Source organism: Rana temporaria, chromosome 3, assembly GCF_905171775.1.
Source record: "Rana temporaria chromosome 3, aRanTem1.1, whole genome shotgun sequence".
In the NCBI taxonomy this organism is placed as follows: domain Eukaryota; kingdom Metazoa; phylum Chordata; class Amphibia; order Anura; family Ranidae; genus Rana; species Rana temporaria.
In genome coordinates, this window is record NC_053491.1 from 235605979 (window position 1) to 235623658 (window position 17680).

A 17680-nucleotide genomic window follows, 5' to 3' on the forward strand; every position below is an offset into this window, starting at 1 on the left:
GCCGTGGTAATTACTAAGGCAGTGAAACTGATCAAATCACCTGTGCAACATAATGGAAAGCCTGAAAATATGACCTGTTGGGGCCCCTTGAGGACTGGAGTTGAGAAACACTGCTCTAGACAGTTAAGGGAGATCTGGGTTATTTCCAGCAGCCCAATGGGGGGTAAGCTTACATGCACTTCCACTCTCCAACAAAGCCCAGTGAATGCTGAAATGGCTAATCTCTGCCTGTTCCCCATGCTTAAAACTGAACAAAAACCTTCAGTCATACAGGCTTCTCTCCTTTACTGAAAATGCTTACTCTGATTTGATTGTGAAATTCTTGGGGTGTGCTGTGCAGTAGAAGTTATACAGAGCCCACCACATTTCTTGGCTGGAAGACATCCAGTATCATCTACCTCTTTCCTCCCTATCTACACTGGTCCTTTTTTTCATTGGATTGTAATTATTTTAACATTGGAGGCTCAGCATCACATCTTGGCATTACCTTAGCGTAGTCTGCATGCAAATTCAGTCACTCTAGAAATGCTCACTTCTCCAGGCTGACATCCACCCATCAAGGTATTTAATATTTGCATAACTCCTCTCAAGAGCCAGCCTATTGTTTGCATCAGGGCTGAAGGCTCTTGAGAGCAGTACTAAGGCATGATGAAGTGATGATGTCCGGAATCTCTGTACAGCACCCTGCTGACTCCTTCCGCTAACCATGATCTGCCTGAATTAAATATAGAAGCAAAGGGGTCTAGCTTGGAACTACAGCCTAAACCTTCATCTCATCTTGTAGCAGTGGAAGACATCCCACCTTTGGATGAGAGACAGTAGCCTCTTGTTAAATGTACAAAATGTGAGTGAGTGAACTGAAAATCAAGGGATCATTTATTTTATACATGTAGCGGATGGTTGCTACTAGTTACTAACATCCACCATATCACCCTGCTGCCAGACCTCCATCTATCACTCTCAGAGACAATGAACAGACATTTACGTTGTTTTGTTTTTTTTTTGTTTATTGGGGGATATAACTTGGTTGGGGAAAGGGAATATGGGATGCCCATAGCTGTCAGATCGAGAGAGCGGCGAGCCGGCTGGTCGCGTGAGCGTCGAGCAGCACTCCGAAATCAGGTATATAGTGTAGCAGCATTTTATTTATAAAGCACAGACACTTGGGGCACTTGTCATTAGCAAACAGCGACATGTGTGTAAAGTTACCAGAGTGGCTTAAAGAGCAAGTAAACCCTCCGTTCAAATATTTTAAAAATAAAAATCGTGCAAGACAAAGGCATAATCAGCTAGTATGCATAGCATACTAGCTGATTATGTTTTACTTACCTCCAATCAAAGCCCCAGCAGTGGTCCACATCTCCCCCTCTGGCATGTTGTCCTGGAGGGACTTCCGGGTCTCGTGGCTCCGGCGCTGCGATTGGTCGGAGCCGCAATGACGTCACTCCTGCACATGTGCGCGATAACGGCACAGTACAACTGAAGCAACGGCACATAGTGCATGTGCCGCATGATGTCGGCACATACAAATACAGGGATATCTCCTAATTAGGGATGAGCCGAACACCCCCCCGTTCGGTTCGCACCAGAACCTGCGAACAGACCAAAAGTTTGTGTGAACTTTAGAACACCGTTAAAGTCTATGGGACTCGAATGTTTGAAATCTAAAGTGCTAATTTTAAAGGTTAATCTGCAAGTTATTGTCCTAAAAAGTGTTTGGGGACCTTGCAAATAATTTTTTTTTTAAAACAGACGTTTTTTCGGGAGCAGTGATTTTAATAATGCTTAAAGTGAAACAATAAAAGAGAAATATTACTTTAAATTTCATACCTAGGGGGGGTGTATAGTATGCCTGTAAATTAGTGCATGTTTCCCGTGCTTAGAACTGTCCCTGCACAAAATGAAATTTCTGAAGGAAAAAAAGTCATTTAAAACCACTCGCGGCTATAATGAATTGTCAGCTCCCGGCAATACAGAGAAAAGTCATTCCTAAAAAGGGTGAACCCTTCAGATCTGGTATGGATTTTAAGGGGAACTCCACCGTAATTTTTTTTTAAAAATGGCGTGGAGTTCCCCCAAAAAATCCACACCAGACCCTTTATCCGAGCACTCAACCTGGCAGGCCGCAGGAAAAGAGGGGGGGATGAGAGAGCACCCCCCCTCCTGAACCGTACCAGGCCACATGCCCTCAACCTTGGGAGGATGCTTTCGGGGTCTGTGACCCCTCAAAGCACCATGTTCCCATGTTAATGGGGACAAGGGCCTCATACCCACAACCCTTGCCCGATGGTTGTGGGGGTCTGTGGGTGGGGGGCTTATCAGATATGGGATCTCACCATCCTGGGTGGACGTCATATGACGTCCTGGGCTTCCCGGCCATCTAGGGAGTGTGCGCGCCCGCGGCATTGCTCGGGACCCAGTGCGCGATGTCCGCTGGGCACCCATGATTGCCCATAATCACGGCAGGACCATGTAAACACACAGATCCATGTCCTGTCAGCGGTGAGGAGACCGATGTGTGTTCCCAGTACAGAGGAACACACATCGGTCTCCTCCTCTTGTGGGTCCCCTCACCCTACAGTTAGAATCACTCACCAGGGAACATACTTAACCCCTTTAGCGCCCCCAAGTGTTAACCCCTTCCCTGCCAGTCACATCTATACAGTAATCAGTGCAGTTTTATAGCACTAATCGCTGTATAAATGTGAATGTCCCAAAAATGTGTCAAAAGTGTCCGATATGTCCGTCACAATGTCACGGTCACAATAAAAATAGGGAGTCAATTTTTTTTGGGAGCAACATCGCACGACCACGCAATTGTCAGTTAAAGCGATGCAGTGCTGAATCGCAAAAAGTGCTCTGGTAAGGAAGGGGGTAAATTCTTCTGGGGCTGAAGTGGTTAAGGAGGACCCTATGCTTTTATTTTTTCTTCTGCAGGGACCTGGTGTTTTTTAGGAGGTGAGGGGCATGCTCATTATCTCTTTTCTTATTGACCCCTTAAGGCAGCATGCCTGAATAAGGGCCTGGTTTGGATTTTAGGGGGAACCCACACAAAAAAATGACATGTGCCCCCCAAATTTTTAATAAGCCCTTATTATAGATAAGGGTCTGGTATGGGTGTTTAAGGGGGATCCCATGTCACCCACGCATGATCCCCATCCTGAACCTTTCCAGACTACATGCCCTCAACATGTTGATGAGGACAAGGACCTCATCCCCACAGACCCCCATTTCCACCAGACTAAGGATGTGGGGAACAAATGACATTCCCCTGACTCGCAGATACGAGCATGACAACTCATATATGATGATCCCAGACATTGATAGAAAGGTGCATAATAAAGATTGTCCACATCCTGGTTATAATAGCTTGAAGAGGGGGTGCTGTGGTGCTATTCATTATGCATAGTTCCTTTATTATGCTTTCATGGCGCCAACCCATGGCAGTACACATGTGGTACATGTGGTAGTATGCTGCTGTGATAGTATGCTGCTGTACATGTGGTAGTACTGTATGCTGCTGAGGGTTGGCGCCAGAAAAGTATAATTACTGTAAATATTTGATGCAATTTTCTGTTTTTCTGGTGCCAACATGACAGCATACATGTGGTAGTATTCTGCCGTGGATTTGCGCCAGGAACAGGAAAATCGTTAAATACAATAAAGTATGTTGCAAGCTCTAGAATCTGCAGATTAACATTTCATGAGGTTGCGTAGCCTATACTGTACAAAGACACCCTAACACTCAGTCTTCATCGCTGCCAGATTCAGGGGAATTCAATATAGCTTCAAAGTGGTTGTAAAATGTTATATATAGCCAGTCAAGTGATTGGCCTGCAGTGAAACACAGAGATGAAACACATTCTCATACATAAGTTGTACTTGTTTATCTGAGGCTACCTCTTCTCTACATGTGTTTAAAGTGCAGAATTTACACAACGTATCTAAGCTTCCAGAGGTAGGTGGCGGGGAGCTGATGTCACATTGCACAGTTCAGAGAGGAGAGTTCTGTTAATCTGAGAGCTGATTGAAGGGACGGAGCACTTTCCCCTCTGTATAGCCCCCCTCCAACGTTCCCCTCCATCTCTTGTAATCAGGGAAACCTTTCAGCTGTGACTCATGCAGATAGAAGAGGAACTAAACAGGAGAGAGAAATGACACTCAGTGCTTAGGACTGAGGTAAGTACACACAATAGAAGCTTTGTTCATTTTTAATTTCAGAAGTTTACAACCACTTTACCAACAGATTTCTGGTGGTAGTTCTCTTAAGAACTGTCTGGGTCTAATTCAGGCAAACAGATGTGCCAGTGTCAGTAACTCTACTGACACATGTGGCATATTCAGGAAGGTATTACTACTGCCAAAGTTAGAAACTGTTGCTAAGAGAGCGACAAATTCTCAAAGAATTACCACCAGTTTTCAGTTTAGGAAACTGTTAGCCATGTCTGTGCCAAGAAGTTGTCATATGCGTGACAGCTTCCCACAGCTTGCCTCATTTGGCTGTTGATTGGGAGATTTCCTGGCTCAAAAAGAAATGCATACAAAAATGGCCAGGGATATAGCTGATATTATTACTCATGTATGGGCAATGTCACTGGATGGAGCCTGATGGAGGACAGAGAGACTAGTTTCCAATTAGGTCCGCTTCACTTTTGATTGACAGTGCACAACAGTGGGTAGATTTTTGGCTGAATAGCGGCTATGTGCTGTTAATCACTAGTGAAACAACTCTAATGAGGAATATATCTCTTAGATCTCCATCAGGCTCTGCCACAAAACTCCTAGGCTATGTTCCTGTCAGTGTGACAGGTACAGTGGCTGGAAAGGGAGGGTGGGAGCAAGTGCACCGAGGAAAGAACTGACAGGCACATGAATTGGGCCCAGGCACCAACACTTTTGTGGCTGTGCCCTGATGGAATTCTAAACAGGGTCTACAGCTCCCTTTATGAATCCCCCTCCCCGAGTGCATGTTGCACCCCCCAGGTACATACATTTGCATTTATTTACAATGAACCTCATTGACCATATAGTGGTTCAATCAACCAGTGTATCAATGCACTTGTAAATCTGAAACATTATACAAGGAAAGTATACTATATTTCTTTGCATTTTTTGCAAACACAGAAAAAATATCAAATCATCCACAGTAGACCCTTTGCGAAAATTTGTGCTAAAATGTTGTATGTGTAGCGCCCTGCTACTTTCATAGCTGGCACTGTCTTAAATTTAGAGGTTGGTCAGAGACTTAATTACCTCTGACCTGATTGTTTTACCAAATTTTGGGCCTCTGTTCCAGCCATGGCTGTACTGTGAGTGACCACTATTGCTGTCTGGGGTGTTGGTACTACCCCAGGCCAAGGGTGGCAGCAGTCAAGTCATGGTGTATTGGGTGTCTTTCTTCAGCAGCCAATCAGTGGGGGTTGATCACCTCGCTGTGCATGCTGGGGGAGAGTACTTAAGGGACAGACATCATTGGTTCGGGGTCAACTTCATCGTGAGGCCGTCCCTGGCTGTCGTCCCACCACCCCCCGTGTGGCCCTCATGGCCGGGGTTGCATGTTCAAGTGTTCCTGGCTCGGGACCACGTTGGTCCGGGGTTGTAATCTACTATGTAGGCCTGGTAGTCAGACTAGGTCTACAATTGCAGAGTGGTCGTGTTCTGTCCGTCCTGAGGGAGGAAGCCGCCCGATGAAGAACCTGTCTGGCAGAGTACCAAGCACGAGGCTGGTATCTCAGGAGAGGCCTTGAACTTTCTTCAAAGGACGCACGCTTGCTGAAAGGTTGAATGATGATCGCCTGTCAGTTCTGAATTTGTCAAAAGTTTGTTCAAGAGAGATCCGGGTGCTTAATCCTGTGTTGAGAAGGATTCTGGAACGAATACATCTCCACCTTAGGGAAGGTCTGTGGCAGAGACTTTGCTAAAGTTTTCGTGTGACATCCTGGCTGCTAGGCTAGTGAGAGAGGCCTATCCTGATGCACAATACCCACTCTGGCTAGAGTGGCAACAAAAGTTACCTTGCTGGAAGCAGGACTGTTTCCAAACAAAGTTATACACCTGAACCTACTACCTATTCCCTTTTTCTACCTCTTCAACTACTACTACTTTTATCATTTACCCAGTTGGGTAATAAAGCACAGCAAAGACATTCAAAGTGTGGACATTGCAGTTCTTCTTAGCTCTCATCGTATACCCTAACGGCGAAGGAATAGAGGTAAAATGCCGCCCAAAACAATCCAGCAGCTCTTTCGGGGGTAGTGCTACATATGTATTACATATAGGCATTCTTTCTTTTATTTGCACCTTGCTGGTAATCTAGCTAGTAAGTCTGTTGTTTTTCAACAGAGAAAGCTCTCCTGAAACAGTAGGGATGGGAGGGTTGAGGAAAACCATTTAGGGGTGCTTAAAATTATCAGCTTGTATTCATTTATGTAATATAGTTATCCCAAAGGAAAAAAAACTGTATAGTGTTAGCTGGACTTTTTTGCTTCAAGTCAATTAGTGTATCTAAATCTTTTAATCTATCTAAAATTGATTCTTGGCTTGACTGAAGGTAAAACTTAGGAGTAATATTGGTACCCCTTTGATTATCATTTAACAATGCATTAGATGTAATGAATATAACTGTTATACAGCCAAAGGTGAATTATCACACAGTTCGATACCTACAGAGTCAATACTTACTTTAGATGACTTGTCATTAACAGGAAAACTACTGACATAATCTAAAAAAAAAAAAAAAAAAAAAAGCATTTTTGTTATTCCTATTAAATTTAAGATTATATTATACAACTACATCAGCATTAAACATGAATGTCAATAAGTTTATGACATAGAATACTATCTACAGTCTGGTGAGTATAAAGATTGATAGCAGTGGCCTAGTATACGTTGTACAGTAGCATGCATACAATTGAGAAGTGTGTAATATAAAGAAGATATTCAAGTTTCCAGGTTGTACACCACAGCATACAGAGGAGAAGTGTGCACAGCATGTAATAAAGTGTAAACACAGTATTGAATGTACAGAACTGACTGTTCCAGTGTGAAGCATAGAGGGTACAGCATGGTGTAGAAAGTAAAGTGGTATGGAGCATGAAACATACAGAGTGCAAAGTGCATGGGTGTGCATAAAATATACAGCACAGTGTGCAGAGTGGATGTGTGTGGAGCATTGAATAGGTGGCACATTATACAGTGAAACTCTGTGCCTATACTGTACAACATACAGGTACATAGGCAGAAAAGTAAAACAAGTAATCATCCCTATATAGGTATTGGACACGTGCACTGACAAAAAATATGTGCTTGTTTTCGTTTCTTTCATTTTTATTTTTTTAGTTTTTCAGATAATTCGTTATGACCGAAATTTGTAAATTCATGGATTTGTAAATTCTTCTATTTGAAAATGCATAAAATTCGAGAATTTGTAAATTTGAAAAGAAGAAAGAAAATCCCAAAATTCAAAAAAACGAAAATCTGCAAATTTGAAATAATAGCTAACTAACTAATAACTAACTATTAAATTATAGGTATTGGAATTTTCTTTCAAATTTGGCTGTTAGCCAATGTAACATATACACATTTTCCCCCAAGCTACGAATTATCCAAAATAATGAATGCTGCATCTAAACAAATGGAACAAAACAAATTAATAATAAATAATAATAAAACATTTGTATTATTATTATTTTTTAACAGAAACGTTTTTATTTATCATAAACAAATACAAAAGAAAACAAAAACTGTTTTTTATTATTATTATTATTATTATTATTATTATTATTATTATTATTATTATTATTGTTTTTTATTATTATTAATTAATTACGTTTCATTTGTTTAGATACAACATTCATTATTTCAGATAATTCGTAAATTCAGATAAAGTTGTATTGGTTACATTCACTAACAGCCAAATTTGAAAGGAAATTCCAATACCTATAATTTAATAGTTAGCAATAGTTATATTAGTTAGTTATTATGTCAGATTTTAGAATTTTCGGGTTTTCAGATTTTTGAATTTTCTTACTTTTGTATTTTCGTTTTTATTTTTGTTCTTAGTTTTGGTTTTTACCATTTTTGGATTTCCGACTTTCAAATTTTAGATTTTCCGAATTTTCAAATTTATGAATGTTCCAATATTTTTAAATTTACAAATATTCGTAAAAATTTGTTAAATAGATTTTCGTTAATTTGTATATTTCCGAATTAATGAATATGAAGAAATTAGTTAAAAGAAAAAAACGAATTTGGAACAAAACAAATTGCACTTGTCTAATACTGTAGGTATATATGCAGAATAGTAAAACAACAAACAATCCCTAAAATGTGCATTTTAGTGTGACAAGGACAAATATCTAAAAGCTTGTAAAACTTATAAAACGTATACTGTGATTGGGGAAAATTAACAACTGGCAATTGAGAACATGCTAGGTGTCGCAGCAGGCATGCACTTAGATATGCATGATGTGTGAGTGAAACCTATAGAAGAAGGCAAGTTTCATAATGAACTGCCATCATCATTGTCCTCAAGCCAAAACATCATAAAACATGTTACTTTCTTTTGTATCTGGTGGGTTCCAGACACCTTGGTTGGCCACCAGTCACCCCTGGTTATCCTTTTATAGTCCATACTCTTTGCTTGTCCTGTACTCAGCAGCTCTGGCAGCTAGTGTGGCTGATTGGTACAAACCTTGACTATCTCAAAGCTTTGAAACAAGGAATGTAAGTACTCTTTGGTCCACTTGAGTCCTGAACAATTGCTGTATCTGAGTTATGCCAGCCTTCCAGCTCGCACCATAAGAACCACCATCATCAATATCAAACGATCTCCCTGTTATTCGGAGGTAACAGCAAAGTGTTTAATGGGCTAAAGGCTAAAGATGTTTAGAGCTATAAAGCATAAGTCCCATCTTTGCGTTTAACAAGGTTAGGTATGCTAAAGTGTATTAAAATTATTATGTAATAAAGAACACTGTTGTTAAGTGTACCCCAAACAAGAACAGTTGAGTACTGGCCATGATACTTTTTTTATATGCATTAACATTCAAGCAGTACTGTAAATTTGGATGTTAGTGCCAATAAAAAATATTATGAACAGTACTCAATTGTTCTTGTTGCAAGTGTACTAATATGGTTACAATCATTTATGTACCATAAAGAAAACATTTTGCTCTTGCAGGATGATCCATCTTGTAGAATTTAGTGGTAAATAACCGGCCGGCCGTAGGTCCCCTGGACCCCAGACTTGGCACACATGTAGCCCCACTCTTCCTCTACAAGTGTGCAAAGTTTATTGGCCGGGGAGCACCGATTTTTCAAAGCTGGGAACCCCTTCCATAGACTCCCATGTTAAACTGTAATTTCTCTGGTGATTTTGGGGACCCGGTACCGGCCGGTCGTAGGTCCCCTGGACCCAGAGCTTGGCACACATGTAGCACCATATCTCCCCTACAAGTGTGCTAAGTTTGTTGTCTGGGGGACCTACGGCTGGGGAGCACCGATTTTTCAAAGCCGGGCACCCATTCCATAGACTCCTATTTTAAACGTCAGTCTATTCATGGACACAGTGAGGCATGGGCATAGTGAGGCATGGGCACAGTGAGGCATGGACACAGTGAGGCATGGACACAGTGAGGCATGCACATGGACAAAGTGAGGCACAGTGAGGCATGCAGATGGACACCCTAGGCTTATACTCGAGTCAATATGTTTTCCCATTTTTTTGTGGTAAAATTAGGTGCCTCGGCTGATATTCGGATCGGCTTATACTTGAGTATATATGGTAAATAACAAAATACCAGGTCCCAAAACTGTGTGCTACCTTGATATGGCAAAAAATGAGGGTATCCAAACATATCAAAAGGCAATTCTTTAAATGCTTTTACAGCTTATCAGGCACCATAAATGTGTGACTTATAATGTCGTATCCCTGTTTCTATCTTTGGAACTGATCCACAGAATCAGTTTCCAAGAGATAGACAGAAGATCCGACATGTGTAAGGGACTTACACTGCCGGATCTTAGGATGCAGTACCGCATCCGCCACTGGGGGCATTTCGCGTCGAAATGCCGCCTCGGGTATGCAAATTAGCACTTACGGAGATCCACGAAGCTTTTCAGCTTTGTTTTTTCTCCGTAAGTTTTAGTTTGCAATCGTAAAATTAGGGCTGCTTTTACAAAGTGTAAACTGTTTACACCTTGTAAAAGCAGACCCTTCTGTCCAGCGACGCGTTTTTTTTTTGGTTTTCTTTTTTTTTTTTTTGCCGTATCTTTTTTTTTTCCCGACGCAACTTTATTGACCCGGCGCGATCCACAAAGCTTGGCGTAACGTAATTTCGCGCTATGCACGTCGGGAAAATGACGTCACGAGCATGCGCATTTATGTTACACAGCCGAAAATTTCTAGGTAAGTGTTTTGGGGATCGGGCACTTAGGTAGAAATTTTAAGGCAGTGTAACTTAAATGGGAATTTTTACGTTACGCCGGCTCTTTGTGGATCTGGCCCTATGTGTTCCAATAGTTGTTTTTGTACGTGTGTGCCCTTCCAAGTGTTTTGTTTGTGTGTGTATGTGGGGCTGAGGGGGTGTATTTTTTATACTTTAATTTTGTAAAACTTTTTTCCCCTTGGACTTGACTCCTGTGGAGTCAAGGAAATGTGCAACACTCCAATCCTCCAAGTGCTCCCTTCATATGAAGGAATCAGGTGAAGTCCATCACTCCTCCACACATGGCATAATTCAAAAGAAAAGTTGCATAATGATGATGTCTTTACAGGCAAAATTTTAGTAAGCCGATAAGCTTCAACACATAGCATGCCCCCAGGACCACTCCTCTCCCGATGCTTCTGGCTCCTCTTTCCTGCTGAGCGCCCCCAGAGTAAGCTGTTTGCTCTGGGGGCATTAATACATGCTTGCTCCCGAGCCGCCTCCTTGTGTCTACAAGACACACAGAATGGGGCTTGGATCTGCCCTCCAATACCTCCCCACTGCTGTGTCTGAGCCAATGAGGAGACAGAGACCCGGAGTGCAACTGCTCTTGTGCACAGCGCTGGATCATGATCAGGCTCGGGTAAGTATTAGGGGGGGGGTGGCTGAGGGGGAGCTGCATACTTAAGGTTTTTTTATCTTCTTGCATACAATGTATGAAGTTAAAAGTCTTTAGCCTTTACAATCACTTTAATCATAGAGGAACCTCTAGCCAAGTGACACTGTTAGTGCTGACATCAGGCTGGATTTTTTTATAGTAAGTGAAACATTGTCACTAAATGTCAGTAGCACAATGTGCTGGTTTTTGGACCCATTACCCTAGGTAATGACCTAAATGATCTTATGCAGGAGCCAGTCTTTGCACACTGCCACTGTATTTGTCATTTAGACTTCCATATGTACACATATACACTATTTCTATTATCATTTTCCCTCACCAGTTCTCTTCTTGTGTTGCTTCAGTTAAAGCTGCCAACCCCCAACCCCCCCCCCCGAAAAAAAAGAAAAAACGAAATATAACATTTCACCTTTTTTTTACCTACACGCAGTAGAAGCTACCACTACATGGCCTATCATCTTAAATGTTTTCTTCTTCATTATAAACATTATAAGGAAAATTTGACATACACCGAGAAACAAATCAAGGTATCAGACAAACCATTCATCATTATTACATAGTCATAATAAAGGATACTCTGATTTAATCTTTTCTTGGGACTCGGAATGGACATATAGTAGTATGAAAGGTATGAAAGTGCATTTGCATGAATTAGTTAAGTAAAAATAAAACAGTCAAACATAAGAAAACTCCGTCCCTAACTAGGGTATAATAAGAAAAAAAGTTAGCTTTATAAAATCTCTAAATGTAATATTATCTAAAATAATATTGCACAGGGGCTAAGTGGTTAACACTTTTGCCTCGCAGTTCAAATCAGAACCATGTCAACACCTGCACAGAGTTTGCATGTTCTCCCTGTGCCTGTGTGGGATTCCTCCAGGTACTCTGGTTTCCTTCAACACTTCAAAGACATGCTGGTAGGTTATTTGGCTCCTGTCTAAATTGGCCCTAGTATGTGTATGTATGAATGTGAGTTATGGACCATAGATTTTAAGCTCCTTGAGGGCAGGGACTGATCTAAATGTAGAAAAACAACACAGGGGCCAGGCGCATGGTTGTAATCAAAGTTGCCCTAAAATAGGATAGTAATATACTCCAGCCACTTCTCCCAAACTCAAAAGACCAGCTGAGATAGATTAAGAAAATTCAACACATGGAGCACTGTTCCAATAATATGGTAGAAAGTTTCTACTATATTATCAGAACAACGCTCCCTGTGTTGAACTTAGTGATCTAAATGTATAATACATGTCTAAAGTGGTGCATAAATTGACGGCGCTATACAGGTACAAGTACCTAAAGTAAATAAAAAATGTATACCTGAAACCATAGTTTTAGTTCATGTGTGTGTATGTATGTATATATATATATATATATATATATATATATATATATATATATATATATATATATATATAAATTTACAACATTCACTTACCATTAAGGACGAAGAACAAAATTAGCGATAGCACCAAAGTTATGAGCTTCATTGTAGCTTAGCTTCTTGTCTTTGCTCTGTCTGATGCTAATCACATAAAGTGAGAGCAATTTCTTGGACCTGACCGAAGTGCTTATATATGTACATTGCTGAAAGTGTTAACACAATGTTCCGCCCCTCTTGGGAGTTTAATTCTCAGCTTAATAAAGGTGACAACTATATTGACATCACAAATTAAAAACTTAAGGCGTTGGAATCTTAATGAAATGAGAGCTATAAAGAAAAGAGAATGTTATGTTCTTATGAACAGTTCACACAGCATTTACTTTAGGAAAGGTCAGAGCCAATTACATTTTTTTTGGCTACAAATATAAATTGGTTCTATTGTAAACCAGAGCTTATTTTTGTGGAAAGTCCCATTGGTTATGGTACTGAATGTCAAAACATTTTTCTGATGATTGCAAATGGATGTTTGCTTGCACTATGTACACCTAACAATGTAAATAGCCTCTGTCTGGTAGTTAGCAATACAGTAGCTGCAACAAATCACTATAAAAAGAGAAAGACTGAATACTAGGTACATTGCACATGTAAATAACTTTATTATTGATAATTTTAACATGAAAACATCTATTAATAGATATAAATATTGTCTAAGCTCACTCCTTGTGAAAGTCCCCAACACTTTTGAATGGCCTTTTCTTCACAATCCTCTCCCGGCTGCGGTCATCCCTGCTGCTTGTGCACCTTTCTCTTCCACACTTTTCCCTTCCACATAACTTTCTATTAATGTGCTTTGATACAGCACATTGGGAACATCCAACTTCCTTTGCAATTACCCTTTGAGACTTTTCCTCCTTATGGAGGGTGTCAATGATGGTTTTCTGTATAACTGTCAGGTCAGCAGTCTTTCCCGTGATTGTGATTCCTACTGAACCAGAGAGACCATTTAAAGGCTCAGAAACCCTTTGCAGGTGTTATGGTTTAATTAGCTGATTAGAGTGTGACACTTTGAACCTAGAATATTGCACCTTTTCACAATATTCTAATTTTCTGAGATTGTGGATTTGGGGTTTTCATGAGCTGTAAGCCATGATCATCACAATTATGACAAATCACGGCTTGAACTATCTTGCTTTGCATGTAATGAGTCTATCTCATATATTAGTTTCACCTTTTAAGTTGCATTAGTGAAATGAATGAACTTTTGCACGATATTCAAATTTTTCGAGTTTCACCTGTACAATGTGGTAGCGCTGTTTGTGACCTGTATATCTTTAATTCTTAACTTTAAATAACATGCATTGGTATGCCCTTAATCTGCATGATACGTGGCACATACAGTATCTACAATATAGACAACCTACTGCAGTAGAACTGACATTTACAAAAAAAAAAAAAAATGCTTTACTGTTGTAACCCTCATATAAATTTCATATCAGGGAGCTCTGGGTCTGGTATAAATTGTAGGGGTGAACCCCATGCAAAAAACAAGAAAAAAAAAACATGGATTTCCTCTAAAATCTTTAACAGACCTTAATACAAGCATGCAGCCTGGCTTGCGAGGTACGGGGGAGAACAAGCATGTAACCCCTCCTGAACCATACCAGGCCCCATTTCCTCAACCCGGATCCCACACCTGGCTAACCCTCTTTCCTCAAGTTAATGAGGACAAGGGCCTCAATCCCACAACCCTGGCTCTGTGATGGGGGAGGGTATAAGGGTGGGAGGGCTTATTAGAAATAGGGAACCTATTTTAAGGTAACCCCTTCATCCTTCTACGTCCCACCCCTCAGAACTTTTGGTGGGTTATGTTATTTCTGTAAACACCCTCTGTGTGTTTAAACGAAACCTTTGGCATATGCAGGTCAGAGTTCTCAATTTTCCATTAAAATTATGCTGGAATTCTAAGGGTCATCCATGAGAGCCAAATACCTTAATACTAGATTGGGCAGAGGATTGGACTCGAAGCAAAGACCAGGCAAACATTGTTAAGTACTTTTTCTCTTTTATTCCCATGTATTTTGTTGCTTTTTGACTGTCTTTTGCAAAGGAACAGAAGGTAGTAAGGGCAGGATTCCAAAATAAAGGAGAGTGGGGGGGGGGGGGGTAGGTGAGAGGGGCACCTAAACAACAGGAGCAGTTATAATCTGTGATTACTGACCCATCAATGGCAAATCAGTTAATTTACACATACTGTAGATAGAGCAGCATTAATGGATTATTCCTATATGTGGTAGACAGGATTTCCAGGGGAATAAAAATTCTTGCTTAGTGTAATATAATAGGTATGAGATAACCAACTTTGTGTGATGAGGCCTCTGTACATCCTCATGTATGCCCAAAGGGGTATTACCTATAAGCTGCACACCCTGCACCAACAATATGCTGAAAATGTTAATACTTAATTATTCTGTATGGAGCAGCTTGTAGTGAGATCGGGGGTCTAAATGTGTAAAAGAAACAAAATAATAATCAGGGCTTTTTTTCTCAAATAATAGGTGATGGAATTTAACCACGGCCCCACAAAACCCTTCCCCTACACACACCCTCCGAATCACATGAAATAGTGGGTGTGGTCAGTGAAATTTCCCGAAAACAGTAGGATGGTCTTAAAGGGGCATTAAATACCAGGATTGCATTACTTGTAAACACAGAAACCAGACTTCTTTGTTTACAAGTGATTGTGGTGAGCAGGCACCAAAGGGTCTGAGCCAGAGGTGGTGGAACTGAGTTCCACCAAGTTCCCCCTGAAAAAAATCCCTGATAATAATTATTTCATACTGCGCTCTGACAAACAACAAGTAAATAAATATATAAACGTAAAATTAATTGGTTAAATAATCATGTTCATATGTAAGAATATTACATCAGGTAAGTGCATATAGGGCCAGATTCAGGTACTTTTACGGCGGCGTAACGCATCGCATTTACGTTACACCGCCGCAAGTTTTACGGGCAAGTGCTTGATTCACAAAGCACTTGCCTATAAAGTTGCGGCTGCGTAGTGTAAATCCCTCCGGTGCAAGCCCGTCTAATTCAAATGATCCGGGTAGGGGGCGTGGATCATTTAAATTAGGTGCGTTCACGCACCGAACGTACTGCGCATGCTCCGTTTTGAAATTTCCCGCCGTGCTTTGCGCGAAATGACGTCGCACCGACGTCATTTTTTGAACGTCGCCGTGAGTTACGTCCTTTCCTATTCACGGACGACTTACACAAAAAAAAAAAAAAAAAAATTTGATGCGGGAACGACAGCCATACTTTAACATGGCAGGTCTATCTATACGCCACAAAATAGCAGCTTTAACTATAGGCCGGGAAAAGCCGACTAGCGACGACATAAGAGAATGCGACAGCCGCGCGTACCTTCGTGAATCGCCGGAAAAAGCTAATTAGCTTACCCAACGCGGAAAAAGATGCAAACTCCACCCAGCGGGCGCCAAAGTATTACACCTACGATCCGAAGGTGTACGAAGCCGTACGCCTGTCGGATCGAAGCCAAAAGCCGTCGAATCTTGGTTTGAGGATTCAAACTAAAGATACGACGCGGCAGAAATCTCAGATTAACCAGTTCCCGACCACCGCATGTACATATACGTCCACAATATGGCACGTACAGGCACATGGGCGTATAGGTACGTCCTCGCCTATTAGCGGGTGGGGGGTCCGATCGGGACCCCCCCCGCTACATGCGGCGGTCGGGTCCGCTCGGGGAGCGATCCGGGACCACGGCGCGGCTATTTGTTTATAGCCGCTCCGTCGCGATCGCTCCCCGGAGCTGAAGAACGAGGAGAGCCGTGTGTAAACACGGCTTCCCCGTCCTTCACTATGGCGGCGCATCGATCGCGTCATTCCCTTTATAGGGAAGACACGATCGATGACGTCATTCCTACAGCCACACCCCCAAACAGTTGTAAACACATACTAGGTGCACCCTAACTCCTACAGCGCCACCTGTGGTTAACTCCCAAACTGCAACTGTCATTTTCACAATAAAGAATGCAATTTAAATGCATTTTTTGCTGTGAAAATGACAATGGTCCCAAAAATGTGTCAAAATTGTCCGAAGTGTCCGCCATAATGTCGCAGTCACGAAAAAAATTGCTGATCGCCGCCATTAGTAGTAAAAAAAAAATAAAAAATAAAAATGCAATAAAACTATCCCCTATTTTGTAAACACTATAAATTTTGCGCAAACCAATCGATAAACGCTTATTGCGATTTTTTTTACTAAAAATAGGTAGAAGAATACGTATCGGCCTAAACTGAGGAAAAAAAATGTTTTTATATATGTTTTTGGGGGATATTTATTACAGCAAAAAGTAAAAAATATTGCTTTTTTTTCAAAATTGTCGCTCTATTTTTGTTTATAGCGCAAAAACTAAAAACCGCAGATGTGATCAAATACCACCAAAAGAAAGCTCTATTTGTGGGGAAAAAAGGACGCCAATTTTGTTTGGGAGCCACGTCGCACGACCGCGCAATTGTCTGTTAAAGCGACGCAGTCCCGAACTGTAAAAACACCTTGGGTCTTTAGGCTGCATATTGGTCCGGGGCTTAAGTGGTTAAAGTGAAAATAGTGAAGAATCCTTAGTTGCTGGGTGAGGTAAGTGCCATCTTTCACCAGTATCAAGCAAACATCCTACTCACCAGACCATCGTGACACCCATTACAGGTAGTCAAACAGGCATAGATGTCAATGAGAGTATGTCTTCTGGTGAGAAATGAGCCCCTGCACTACAGACACCAACAATCAGCAACGTAGATCAAAAAGTGTAGGAGATCCTTGTGGTGTAGTATGTAAAGGTTTTATTCCATAAAGTAGCATAAGACAATTAAAAACTCAATTTGCCCAGTAAAAGAGACACAGGTACGCCGTTTGCATTCCACCTGCGCTCCACCAAGCGGAAGTGAAGTGTCACGCACTATGCAGCCCCACATGTTTCATCAGCAACGTCTGACGTCATCAGGGGTCAACATGACCCGTATTATACTGGACTTATGTTGCCCATTTAATCGGCTAGGATACTGTAGTGACTCCCACACATAAGATGGCCGCGGCGTGCTCTAAGGGCATCCAGTATCCAAAATGGCTGAATTCAATTTCCGCTTGTGGCACTATTTAATAGAAGC

At 41.3% G+C, this 17680-nt stretch overlaps 1 protein-coding gene across 1 annotated transcript in view; it reads right to left on the bottom strand.

The window, feature by feature from the left end:
• The window catches only part of LOC120930428 (titin-like), a 115234-nt gene extending 102588 nt beyond the window's left edge, over window positions 1-12646 (bottom strand). The window contains exons 1-2 of the mRNA XM_040341614.1: window positions 12545-12646; window positions 6682-6722 (exon numbers count right to left, since the gene is read on the bottom strand). Of these exons, the coding sequence (XP_040197548.1) occupies window positions 6682-6722; window positions 12545-12596 (93 nt within the window). The 5' untranslated portion in view covers window positions 12597-12646. The remainder of the gene's footprint in view (window positions 1-6681; window positions 6723-12544) is intronic.
• Between the last annotated feature and the right edge of the window lie 5034 nt (window positions 12647-17680).